We start from the raw sequence: 14,095 nt of genomic DNA on the forward strand, positions 1-14,095 counted from the left end.
TCCCAAAGTGTTGGGATTACAGGCGTGAGCCACTGCACCTGCCCAAACTCTTTCTTTACTACGATGCTGTATTCTTTCTTTGTGCAGCTGGCAGGAAGAACCCCTCGGTGCTTACACCTATATTTTAATTTAATTGCCCACATTGTTTCCATACTTTCTTCCTGTCTTGTGTTGTTTCCACAAGCTCCTTGTAAATCTAGTGGGACCCCAGATTTCCTTGTCTAGTTTCCTAATGGATGCGTCTCACATCTTTGCATGAATAAGATGTCCTTCTTGCACCCTTGAAGCATGGATCTCAACGATTACCACCTTCCATGAAACTGACCGAGACACTGTTTCATGGGGGAGATGCTTCCATTCCTCCAGGAAATAGAATTATCTTCTACTTTTGTGAAGAAATAAAAGCAAGCCCAAAGAAACTTCACAGAGAGGGAAGAGACATGAAAATGAGAAGAGCAAGGCCCTGCTCCCCCGACCACAAAAATGAGAGCATCTTAGAAAAGAAAGGTGAGCCGTCTGTTACGTATGCAGCAAAAGCTGATAAACTGGTACAATGATCTATCAAGATAAGGAAAAGAAATAGAGGATGACTAACTTAAAAATACAATACAGTAGTAAGAGAACATGAGGAGTAAAAATAATTACTTGAAACTAAAATTATTTCATTATTACCATTACCATCAAAACCAATTTGTTACTCATTTCTATGTGGTATTGTTTGTCTTCTAATCCAGGTGCCTGCTCATTTATTTACATATTATGTTCTATGGCTGCTACTGGGCTACAATGACAAAGTAAAGTAGCTGTAACAGAGGCTGCAGGACTCATAAAATCTAAACTATTTAATATGTGGTCCCTTACAGAAAAAGTATGCTGACCCAGCTCTACGACTTTTCAGCATGAGATGACCTACCCTACAAACCTTTCCTTAAAGGTCTCATGCTTGGATGACAATGAGTTCTGAGCTTTGGGGGCATGAGAGACCAGATAACATTATCAGCCCTGTCATTTAAAAGGCTGGTCTAGAAGAAGGAACAGGTCCGAATGTTTGTTTTTGTTTTGTTTTATTTTGTTTGCAAAAACCTGACTGATCTTAGTTTTTGGTGCTTTGGGTTGTTTCAGTGTTCAGGCCAACTGAGGTGGTGCTCAGATGCCTGGCCTTGGCTTTCTTCTCACCTCAGGAAGAAGTCACACAGCTGTGCTGACAAGAAAGGTGACTGGCAGGTGTGTGCAGACTCATAGAATCTTAAGGAGAACAACTGATATTCTTCGACCCGTCCACCTTAACATCCCTTATTTTTCTGGCACAGAGATGTTAAGAAAATTGCCCACAGAGACATAGTCAGGAAAAGGAAGGATGAAACCTTTAGCTCACCTTCGTTAAAGTCTTGGTCTTCTCCAACCTTTTGGACCCCGCCTACAAACCATCCTCTGTACGGCCGCCAGAGTAACTGTCTCCGAAATGTAAATTTGATCATGCCAGTCTCTTGAAAATGGCTTTCCATAGCAATCAGAATGAAATCCAAACACCTCTGCCTGGTCCTACACCACTTATTCTCATACTTAAGTGTGCACCGGACTTCCTTGAAGGGCTTGTTAATGCACATACGCCTGGGCCAGTTCCTGATTCCACAGGTCCATGGGATGGGCCTGAGAATGCGCATCTCTAATAAAGTTCTGGGTGGTGCTGATGATGCTGGCTTGGGGACCACACTTTGAGAGAACTACTGCTTCACATGAGGGGGCCTTTGCCTGCTTCTCAGAATTCCACACTTACCACACCCTGCCCATGATGCTCACTCCACCCTTGGTGCTCTTCTTTTGACATACCAAGACTACGTTTGCCTCAGGGCCTGGCACTTGCTGTTTCCATGTCATGGAATGCTTTTCCCTTAGTTCTTGGCCAAACTGGCTTTTTTTTTTTTTTTAGACAGAGTCTCGCTCTGTTGCCCAGGCTGGAGTGTTGGAGTGTAGTGGCATAATTTCAGCTCATCGCAACCTCTGCCTCCCAGGTTCAAACGATTTTTGTGCCTTAGCTTTCCAAGTTGCTGGGACTACAGGTGCGCACCACCATGCCTGGCTAATTTTTACATTTTTAGTAGAGACGGGGTTTTGATATGTTGGCCAGGCTGGTCTCGAACTCCTGATCTCAGGTGATCTGCATGCCTCAGCCTCCCAAAGTGCTGGGATTATAGGTGTGAGCCACTGCGCCCGGCCAATCTAGCTCCTTCTTATCATTCAGCTACAACTTCAAATGTCACCTCCTGAATAGGGCCTGCTCTGACCACCCAAAGCACAGCAATGTCCCCTCCCCCACTCCTCAGTGTCTGCCTGTCTCTCTGATCCTTTGATCACTCCTTTTAGTAACATAATAGTATCGAACACTGCTGGAAACCATGCATTTCTATGCTTATTTGTTTATTGTTGGTCTTCTGCTGCTGGACCATACACTCCCAAAGGACTGAGACTTTGTCATGTTCATTGCTCTAGCTCAGTCTTCTAGAACAGTGGTTCGCACCATGGATTAAGCTGTAATGACTTTAAAACATTTCCGAATTGTTAAAGGGCCAACTGTACTCAAGATTGTTTATCATCATTAAGTTGCTATATAGGTTGTTGTAGCCTAATGATTCCAATATAATTCACATACAATATACAGAGTGTGTGATAGACTCATATTAGTATACACATTTACAATCTTACCGCTAATTATAATTCAGAATATTCTGTCAGAGATACTTTTTCTTCACCATCTCTACTAAAAATACAAAACCAAGCCAGGCATGGTGGCGCATGCTTGTAATCCCAGATACTCGGGAGACTGAGGCAGAAGAACTGCTTGAACCCAGGAGGCAGAGGTTGCAAGGAGCCGAGATCATGCCATTGCACTCCAGCTTGGGTGACAAGAGCGAAATTCCATCTCAAAAAAAAAAAAAAATTCCTCTACCCTGAGGAATGCGGTATCATCCACATGAGAGGGTGAGTGAAGGAAGCCCGTGACTGTGAGGGTCTTGGGGTCCTCATACCCTGAGGAATGCAGTATCACCCACATGAGAGGGTGAGTGAAGGAAGCCTGTGACTGTGAGGGTCTTGGAGTCCTCATACCCTGAGGAATGTAGTATCACCCACATGAGAGGGTGAGTGAAGGAAGCCCGTGACTGTGAGGGTCTTGGGGTCCTCATTCTTTCATCCCATCCCATCAAGCAGCAACAATCCCCCTGACAGAGGAGGACTGAGAGAGGAAGATGCGCCCACATGTTCGTCCTCTTGGATCATTTATTATGTTCTTCCCTTTCTGTGCAATGTATTTTTAACTAGTATTAATGTGATTATATACAAAATGCTTCTTAGGTACTACAGAAGGTATCGCTTTTGCTTTTGGTTCTTCGTTATTTCAGAAAGAAACAATATACATGCATCCATATATACCCCCTTCTCTGGCATTCCCTCCACCTTGCATCAGAGCTGTCCAGTTCCTGTGCTAGAAATTCCAACCTCATTCTACAATTATTCTCTCACATCTTCTACATCTACCAGGTTAGAAAAATATTCTCATTTATTCCTATACTCGAAATCCTCCCTTATTTCTCCATATGTATGACTGACTGTCCATTAAGTCCTTCAAGTCCAACACTACCCCCTAGACTACTCCCACAAGGAATCCAGCCGCATCCACTTGTCACTGTTCATCCAGAACTGACCACTGCCCTGCTGAAACCCCATCAAAGGTTCCCTAGAGCTTTCAGAATCAAATGCCAATGTCCTGGGCTGGAAAGTAAACCCATTGATGGTGTGGACACTGGCCGTCTCTGTGCCTTCACCCCTGTACTCCACCGCCCTACCCTCTGCCCTACCTGGACAATCCCCTTACCCCTCAATAGAATGTGCTGTCATATTCACGCCTTTGCAGAAGCCCTGGCCTCTCCCTTCTTCTTAGCTGTGCTTTGAGTGGTTGACTGACTCACCTATCAAGACTCAGCCTGAAAGGGGACTCCTCACTGAGGCTGCTGGGGTCAGTCCCCCAGCCCTGTTGCCCCTTCCTCTCCTCTCACACCACAAGGTTCTCATCACAATATGCAAGTGGAACAAAGTGGAGGGGTGAGAGTGAAAGGGCTTCAGGGTCCACGTGCTGAAAGCCTGGAGTTTAAAACTGAGAAGCCCAGCCAGTGGTGTTGGCGGTATAGCGGTGAGTACAGCTGCTGTCCAAACTATGAAGCCAGTACTTATTGCAGTGCATAATAAAGTGGCACCAACATGTTTCTGTTCTGTATGTCCAACTCGAATAGAGACAGGAGCTTAAGAAAACATGACTCATGGCAAGACAGCCAGCAACTAAAGCAATTATCCACGAGGAACATGCAGAAATCGGTTTCTTGGAATAAAAACACAGCAATTTAACTCCATTTAACACATTTTCACTATTTTTTCTCCCCCAACTCCAAATTTGAAATTATTTTATTTTTGGTTTGTGGTTGGCTACTTTTATACTTTAAATCATATATGTAAGCCTCTATTGTACATCAACTATCAACCTTCCCTCTTGCTAAGAATATTAAGCCTCTGGCCTTTCCTCTGTTTCTCCAAGTTCCTTCTAATTTCCAGCATCTGTCTGGCACCTTTACTTTAAATAAAGGTAACAGCTTTTTTGTTATGTTTGGTCAAAAATAATTAAATGTTTTGTCTACCTTTAGGTTGATTATGAAAGTTGAAAAACTAAAATTATTATGATTATTATCATTTAGAAGACTCTGTAAGTATCTTTTAGTGTAAATACAGGTATATCTGGACACTGTTTCATAATTTAGTTTAAATTATCTAAAGCTTAAAAATAATATACAAAGATGGCTATCCCTCTTTTCATTGTAACGTCAAAGCATGATTGAAGAGGCATACCTAAGAATGATTTACTTCTATAGAAAAATGTATTTTTGGTTTGATCTACTATTTACTGTTGTTTAGGACCTAGATTCTTTGAAGTTTAATAGATAGCATTTTTCTGCTGTCATTCTATAGTGATGTAGATTACTTGTGTTCAGTAAAAAAAGGCAAATCTCTAATAGGTTATAGTTTTATTGCCTTACAGGACATTAGCCAGTTTTGTATCTAATTTTGACAAAACTTATTTCACTTTTCTTTTCCTTTCCTTTCCTATGTAAAACTCTCTTCCTCAAGTGCTCTTGGAACTAGCTTTATCATCCTGTTAAGGTTCTCACTGATTAGTTAAATATATCTTTTAATCAAAATACTTTATATGAGGCTTGTGTTTTTAAGTCTTGAAAATCGTATTCAGAAAGGACTTTGCTTTTCTGATGAACAGCCTGTGGGGTGTAGGCTGCTTGATCTTTTCTGAGCTTCATGGTGTGGCTGCTCACAATTTGATTTCAGAACCACCTCGGAAAGAGGCCAAAGTCAACCTGTCCCACTGTGCCTGACTTTAGGTTTGTATTGACCCAGCACTTTGATACTCCTTTGATCCTGACACCTGCAGTAATTGTCTCAGTTTTCCTCCACTGTGTGTGTGTGTGTGTGTGTGTGTGTGTGTGTGTGTGTGTATAGGGTGGAAGGTGGGGAGGCTAGTATAAAGACCAAGAAGACCAAGACTTTGCTAGAAAAAGGGACTCCATCTAGGCAGCTTGACTCAGATACAAGAAAGTTCCATGGGCAAGAAGAAGGGGTAGTCCAAACTGGGATTTATGATGTGGGAAAGACGAGGTCAGTGGCTGAGGTGAGTCATCTATAAAACATTTGAACCCCTGCTCTGGCTGCCACTAAGGACTGGCTGATGAATTCTGTAGATTCCAATGGAATATACTGAGAATGCTTCTTAGTGCCAAGAAAGGAGAAAGGAATTTTTAAATCTGGTTATAGTTTGAGTTGATTGTCTATGCTATCCAATAAGAAAGCCACTAGGCCCATGTACCTATATAAATTTGAATTTAAATTATGTAAGATTAAAAACTTAAGTCCCTCAGTCCCAGTAGTCACATTTCAAGTGCTGAACAGTCACATGTGGCTGCCATAACAGCAACACAAATGTAGACCATTTCTATCACTGTGGAAAGTCCTGTTGGTGAACACTTATCGATGATGGCAGTCTTTTTCTTAAGAATAAAGCTCTTTTTATATTTTGTTTGTTTTAAGGACATACTTTGACTTTCAGGCTTATGCAAAAGGGAAGATATCAGGAGAGTCTGGGTGGGAGAGTTTGAGGTGGAAGGGGAGCCAAACAGCTCAGGATGAGAAGGGACTTGAATTTTGAACTTTTCTTCTTTAGATTGAGAGAGAGAAAATGCTTAACAGTTAAGAAAAAAGCATCTGGAAAAGTGAAAAAGGACTCTGAGTGTGATTAAAATAAAATAAAGGAAACAGGAACATGCATCTTTATGGAGGAGAGGGACAAAGAAGAAAAAAGAGAGACACCCCTGGCTGGGCTGGCTAATGAAATTTATTCAGCGTGATCTCTGATTTTTAATCTTAAAGTTGTCCTGGTGTGTGATGCAATTCTCCTCTGCTGCCACTAAATCTTCAGTAAAATGTCTACTTTATACAACATCCTTCTGCTTCTGGGATTTGATGTTAAAATGGATTTAGGAAAGAAAACAAGTTAGAGTAGTCAACAGTCCTGGAAAGTGAAAGGTAACGAAGCACTTGAAGACATAAGTCATCACCAAGAGTGGGTAAGCACCTAGGAATTCTAGGAAAGACTGGGAAGGCCCTGACCTGACAGGGAATGGGTTCTACAGATCTTTAATGTGGATATTATAGGAAAGTCAGGGGGCTGGTTTAGTTAGAGATATCTGGGTTGCATGTATTTTTAAAAGCACTGCTATTTCTCTCCTCCACAAGAGACGAATCTCTATTTTAAAGATTTAATGTTAAGCATCACTTAGGAAACAAAATATATTTTGCATTTAAGTAATGTGTAAGTCAAGTAAAGTTAGAGAAGTACAGAATTAGAAGTGTTATGGCAATACAATCAGATGCTACAACACAGCCTACCACTTAGGTCATTTGTAAAAATCTGGCTGCCTCAAAAATAATTCCTCAGTAAAGCAGAAATAATAAAATAAACTTTAAATGCATTTGCACTTACTACATTTATTATTTTTAAAACAGTGGCTTACTCACTGTTTAAGATACCTCTCTGCTTCTTTTTTTTTTCTTTTTTTTTTGGAGACACAGTGTCACTCTGTCACCCAGGCTGGAGTGCGGGGGCATGATCTTGGCTCACTGCAACCTCTGCCTCTTGGGTTCAAGGGATTCTCCTGCCTCAGCCTCCCAAGTAGATGGGACTACAGGCATGTGCCACCATGCCTCACTAATTTTTTTGTATTTTTAGTAGAAACGGGGTTTCACTGCGTTAGCCAGGATGGTCTCAATCTCCAGACCTAGTGATCTACCTGCCTCGGTCTCCCAAAGTGCTGGGATTACAAGCGTGAGCCATTGAGCCCAGCTGCTTTCTTTAAACAAATACAAGGAATATAATTTTATTTTTGCTGCTATTTGAGTTCATGATGATAACATTAGTTATCATATGGTGCTGACAGCATTTACGCCCCTTCACAAAAGGTACACTTTAGGGATGCTTGGGTTTTGTTTCTCTAATTCTTGTTCCTCCCACTGGCTTTCAGCTGTAATCCCTCATGGCTGTTCATGTACCAACCATAGAAACGAACCTTTTCTGCTTACATTTTGTTGCCTTAAATGTTTTCATGGCTCTGGCTCTAAAGAACTGAGTCTTATAGGAGTGGGAAATAATTTTTATTTTAAGCAGTCTGTCATCCAGCTTGAAATATTCTTTGGCTTTGTGGTTTGGTATGTTATCATGAAGACACATGTTTGTTTTATAAAGTTAAAACGTTTTTGCTCAAAATGCTAGTAAAATAGCAATTGAAAGAGTTGAAAGCTTAGTTACATTGTATTTAATACTTGTTCAAGGGTTCTTTTCTTCTAACTTTGCCTAGTTTGCACAGGAATCCAGAGGAAAAGCAAATGCCTTTAGAAGCACAGGTGATCAGTATTTCCTAATATGAGCTGTGATGATTAACAACCAAAAAATCACAAGAAATAAAAAGGATTCAAATGAATCTCTGGTTCATCAAATCACATTTCACTTTTGTCAAGTACTTTATTCTCCAATAGCTTTTCCTTACATAACAGTATGAGATACACTGAACCAATGATTGCATGTAATCTTTTCAAAATTACCTTCTCTGAATTATTAGTCTGAATTGGAATCAACTGGATCTAAAATCATTTTAGATACTAGACATCTACAAAGAGTTTGGTGGTTACAGGTATTCTGCTAGTACCTGGAGAGAAAAAGATAAGTAAAATACGATCCTTGACTTCAAGAAACTCAGAGAATAGTTTGAGAGAAAGAAACATTAAATAAAATGTGAAGGCAGTGTAAAATATGCAAGGGTAGGTCAGTGGTGGCAAAAAATAAGTTATCGTCTCTTATTGAATGGGTCAAGGAAGGTATCACAGAAGTGGAGATTTCTTATCTGGGTTCTGGGACGAGAGGAGTTCACCAATCAAACCAGTCGGAGCAAATGCATTTCAGGAAGAGGGAGTAGCATAAACAAACCATGTAGTAGAATAGCTTATGGGGAAAACTGTAAGTGGTTTGCTATAGTTGAAGTATACGGTGTATGTTGGAAACCGGAGAGAAATGAACATGAGGTAATTAAGCAGGAGCCAAATTATAGAAGACCTTGTATTTCATTCTGTGAACTTCCCTTTATGCTACAATGGGAAGTGATGGAAGCATTTTAAACACAGGAGAAATGGGATCTGCTTTATATTTTTAAAATATTACTCTATGATCTCGACCATGGGAGAGAGAAAAAAAGAAAAACAAATATGAAAAAAGACTAGAAGAAAACTGCAAAAGAATGAACAGTGCTTGTCTCTGGATGGCAGAATATTATTGTTTCATCTTATAGCAGAATGTAGTTTACTGTTATTTCAATTTCAGATATATGAACAGTCATCACTTCAATATTTTAATTCAAACAAGGAATAGTGACCATGTTTAGGTCCATCCTTAGCATTCACAATTTTGTTTACTGAAAAAGTGACTATCCTGTAAATCTAGAGAGTACTATGATACACCCTGCAGAAAAATTAAGTCAACAAGTATTAAGCTATGTCAGCTCACAGAAGACCTAATTTCCGCATCTGACAATCTCGACCTCTGGGAAGATCAGCGAATTAGCCACTTTAGACATTTCGTTGATTTTGAAACAACCAACTCTGACTCTAAATGAAGTTTTAATATGTTTTACATTCAACTTTGCAGTAAAGGAAACATCAATTTCATTATACACTCCTTCCAAAGTCACCTCAAATTCAAGTACAATAGAAGAAAAATCATGCATTTACAATGCAAATGAGGCTTTAATTCACCTACCCAGCCATTCTGAACAGATTGGTGGCCCAAAGCCCCTGCTCTATAGAAAGTCTGGAGTCATCACCACCTTGCAAGGGCACAGACAATAAATGATAGAATCAGAGGCATGCAAAGCTTTGGTCAAAATGGTTTGTATCAATGAAATGAACAAAGCAATGACTAGCACAAAGTTCAATCACTATTACATTTATAACACATACAAAGTTATATGTAGAAAGACTGCCAAAAGCACTGCATTAAGCAAGAACTGTTACTACATAAAACCCATCTGTAAACTGAGAATATTAATAGCAACAACCTCATAAGGTTGTTGTAAAAAATTTTAAAAAATCATACACACAAAATGTTTAGAAGGTCATCTGGCACATAGCGAGCACTCAAAAATTTATAGTATCATTATCATTATTACTCTATCTCATAACTTGCTTCTTTTCAACAACTCCAACCTATAAATCCTAAAGATGTCTTACTTATGTCAAAGAATATGTACTCAATACTGTAATTGAAACTTAATAATTATTAGAATGTTTTGAGAGAAAAGATTAATAACACTTATTTACCTCTTCGTATCTGTCAAAAACTGCTCCTTCTTGCAAAAAGGAAGGAACTTCCTTCTGCCAGTTAAATTCATAAGGTTTGGCCATGATTATATTCAAGACCTAAAAATGAAAAGAGTAGCTCATTAGTACATAAAATGGAAAAACAATTGAGGATGGTTAATCACTTTGCATTTCTGTGTTTACGGAAGCTTTTCTTCAAATATGTGGAATACAGTTTTTTCTTCTTCCCTTTGTCTGACCTCCAACTTGCTTTCTTTTCTCTCAACCTGCAGATATCATAATCAAGAAATACCAGAGGTGATCATTTGGGAAGTTTCCATTCTCTCCAAATCCCACAAAATAACAAGATGTGCATATATATATATATATTTAAATCTGAAGGCACCAGATAAAATAAGGAAACCATAGACCAAAATCAATACATAAGAGAGGTCTGCTGTAAATAGCTAAGGGCACTATGGGCTTGAAGGTGAACATATGGGCAGGAGGAGCCCACAGGGTATAAGTTGCAGAATCACGTAGGCATAGCCAGAATTTTTTATAGCTCTTGGTCCTCTCTTTAGCCCTCTCTTAGGCTCTCTTTCCCCTACCCCGTTGTTCCTCACCTCTTGGGCCACGCGGAGAACAAGAGAACGTCTGGTTTTGAGACAGCCAGCTCATAGGGGGTCCCTGAAGAAACTCCAACCAGCTTGCCCACTGAGGTAGGGCCTCGGGATGTTCACAATGTTTGTAGCAGAGAGGAGCCTGGCCTCTCCTCCTTCTGTGTGGAACTTGGAATTCCAATGGCCGGGCAGGAAGCCCTCTAGCAGGGATTCTGGGCTTGTAAGAGTCCCTGTTGCCACCTTTTCTCCCTTTTTAACCCAATTAAACCCTGTCTTACTCATCATTTAAATTGTCTGTGAGCTTGAATTTTCATGGCCGTAGGACAAAGAACCCCATTTTCAGCTGAACTAAGGAAAAGTCCTGCAACAGTTTTATCATAGACAGTGAGTAGGACATTTAAAGAGAAGCTAGGCACTGTTCAGGGTGGCTCCCTGCAACTAGGAAGAACTCAGCATTCCTTTTACCCATTCTTGTTGGCAACATGGTACGTATGTGATAACTACAACCCAAACATCTTGCATGAGCATACAACAAAGAGTCACCAAATAGTTAGGCAATGCAAAGAACATGGAAGAACACCAAACACAGCAAGTAAAACTTACACCCAAGGAAAGACAGTGACCAGGAAAAACACGACCTGACTTCAGCATACTGATTTTTTCAGAGGGAAGACAGAGTATATTCTGTTCCTAAAATATAATTAACTACAGATACTAGAAATTTAAAACAAGATTGTTGAAATAATAGATGAGCTGAATTGTAAAGAAAACTCAGATGAAGTGTTGAGCCAAGGAATTCTTAAAAATGCAACACCAGGCCGGGTGCGGGGGCTCACGCCTATAAACCCAGCACTTTGGGAGGCCGAGTGGGGTGGATTACTTGAGGTCAGGAGTTCAAGACCAGCCTGGCCAACATGGCAAAACCCTGTCTCTACTAAAAAAGTACAAAAATTAGCTGGGTGTGATGGTGGGCACCTGTAATCCCAGCTACTCGGGAGGCTGAGGCAGGGAGAATTGCTTGAACCCAGGAGGCGGAGGTTGCAGCGAACAAAGATGGCATCACTGCACTCCAGCCTGGGTGTCAGAGCGAGACTCCATCTCCAAAAAAGAATAAATAATAAAAAAAAAGCAACACCAAAAGAAATAGCATGCATGAGAGATATAGAAAATAGAAAGGAAAGGTTTAACAACCTTATATGGAGACAACGGAGGGATGGAAATAAAGCAACAGTAGAAGAACGTTTCTGAAACCTGAATATTTGAGTCCTCAGAGTGAAAAAATCCACTCATTCCATGTAGTATAAATGGGGGGAAAAGATATACACCCCCAAATATACCTCATGGTGACATTGAAGACACAAAATATGCAGAAATTACGAAATCTCTCAAAGATGCAGGAAGAGAAAAGATAATCTAGAGGTAAAATGACAATAAGACTGCTATCAGTCACATCATCCACAACACTAAATGCAGTAAGACAGTTTTAAAGTTCTGAGGAAAATAATTTTGGATTTAAAATTCTGTGTTCAATACTGTTTCAACTTTTAGGAGAAATATGTAGTTATTTACAGACTTGTAAGTAATCAGAAAGATTTAGCGATCTACTTTGAAAAATTTAATGCATTATATACTCTGTCAGGGGAAAATAAATATAGAGAAAGAGATATGGGAAATAATGTTAAGAAAAATAAAGTAAAAAGAAACAATAGGCTTACTCTTAAGTCTTATTGTACTATGCCAAAAAAGTAGAAAAGAAAAAATAAATTTAAAAATTAGCCAACCCAAATCCTAGATTATATCAAAATATGAGTTGTGGCCAGTGAGGTGGTTGGAGGAACGAAGTTTGAGACAAAGGGAAGTAAAACCATTTTGGGAGGCGAACAGAGTTACTAAAAACTCTAGACATTAGTAGGAAAATTGGAGTTTAAATATGGGTGCTATGAATTTAAGAGTTATCCTATAGAAAATTAAAATTAAAAAAATATAACTTCCAAATGATTAGCAGGGGAGAAATAGCAAAAGAAACTTGAGCCTCTTTTAGAAAGTAAGCAGATAAAGAATGGAGAGAAGACAGGAACATATTATAAGTAGAAAACACAAAATAAAATGACACATCACTAAGCACAGTAAATAAGAATTGGTTAAATTCACTTATAAAAGAGGTTTTCAGATTAGGTAAAATTATGGTTGTTTACAGAAATATTTTGAAAACTATCTAAGAAGTTTGAAAATGCAGGGATGAAAGAAGATACCATGGGCACTTGCTAAGAAAAAAAGAAGATAGGTATAACAATAATATGAGACAAAACAGACTTCAAGAGAAAAAGCAGAGACAGTAATAATACATCATATTAACTGCCATTAATATTTAAGCATGTCACCACACAGCATCAAAACATTTGAAAATTGACGAAGTACAAGGAGAAATTAGCAAAGTCACAAACAGGAGACAATGATTCTCAGAAATTAACAGAAGAAGAAGACAAAGAAGTAAGAATCTTGAAGATCTGAATATCATACTTAATAATTTAGTACAAACAACTTAAATAACTCAAGGTAACATAATTTAAATAACAGTACTTAATGAGCTTTATTCTCTCTCTTAATATATTTATTCTCTCTCTAAGTATATTATTATTTTTCTTTCCCTCCTTTGCACCCTGGCTACCCACACACATGTGACAATCTCAAAATCTGATCACGATTAGGCCCTAGAGGAAATTTCAGCATTTTTCAACAGGCAGAAAATATGGTGGTCATGCTCATTGACAACAACAAGGAAATGTATAAATTAATGACAGAGAGTGTACATCTATATACATGGAAATTAAACATTCATACCCCCCCCCACACACACATACATACACCCCTAAATCATTCTTGAGTTAAGCAGAAATTATAAACATTTTAGAAAGAAAAGATGAGAGCATTACAAACCAAAACCTAGATATGTAATATGTACCCCCCCAAAAAAAATTAGTAAAACAATGATGAGTAAAAGCAAAAGTTAATTGTTTTCTGTTGGATATATATTTGGCAAGTACTGAGAGCAAGAGTGAGAGACATAGAGAGAGGGAGATTTAGGTGGGGGCAGAAGGGAGGATGAGGAGGAGGAGGTGGCTGCAGCACAAACTCACAACATTTACAATGAAAAGTGGGATATAATTAAAGAAGGCGAATGTGAGCATTCTAAGAGAATACTGTGTATAACTTTAATCAGAATATTTTAAAAGCTAAATAAAGTTTATATCTTTCAAAGTTAAAATACATTTGGCTTAAACGTAAAACTAAAAATGGAATTTTAGTTTTTTGAGGAACTAAATGATCCAGCAATCCCATTTCTGGGTATTTACTGGAAAGATTTGAAGTCAGTAGGTCAAAGAGATATCTGCACTCCCATGTTCAATGCAGCATTACTCACAATATCCAAGTTATGGAATCAGCCCAAGTATGCAACAACAAATGAATGCATAGAGAAAATGTGGTGTATTATACACAGTGAATTCAGCCTTAAAAAA

General features: G+C 39.0%; 1 protein-coding gene across 14 annotated transcripts in view; it reads right to left on the bottom strand.

The window, feature by feature from the left end:
- The window catches only part of PLCB4 (phospholipase C beta 4), a 419,746-nt gene that overhangs the window by 174,108 nt on the left and 231,543 nt on the right, over window positions 1–14,095 (bottom strand). For 13 of the 14 annotated variants that reach the window (XM_021921227.1, XM_021921224.1, XM_021921225.1 and 10 more), the window contains one exon: window positions 9,976–10,074. In XM_021921227.1, coding sequence (XP_021776919.1) covers window positions 9,976–10,059 — 84 coding nt within the window. In that variant the 5' untranslated portion in view covers window positions 10,060–10,074. Of the gene's footprint in view, window positions 1–9,415; window positions 9,435–9,975; window positions 10,075–14,095 lie in introns of those variants that run through there. The other variant, XM_017945012.2, reaches the window with a different exon arrangement.

The sequence above is a fragment of the Papio anubis genome, chromosome 16 (assembly GCF_008728515.1).
Source record: "Papio anubis isolate 15944 chromosome 16, Panubis1.0, whole genome shotgun sequence".
Taxonomy (NCBI): Eukaryota; Metazoa; Chordata; class Mammalia; order Primates; family Cercopithecidae; genus Papio; species Papio anubis.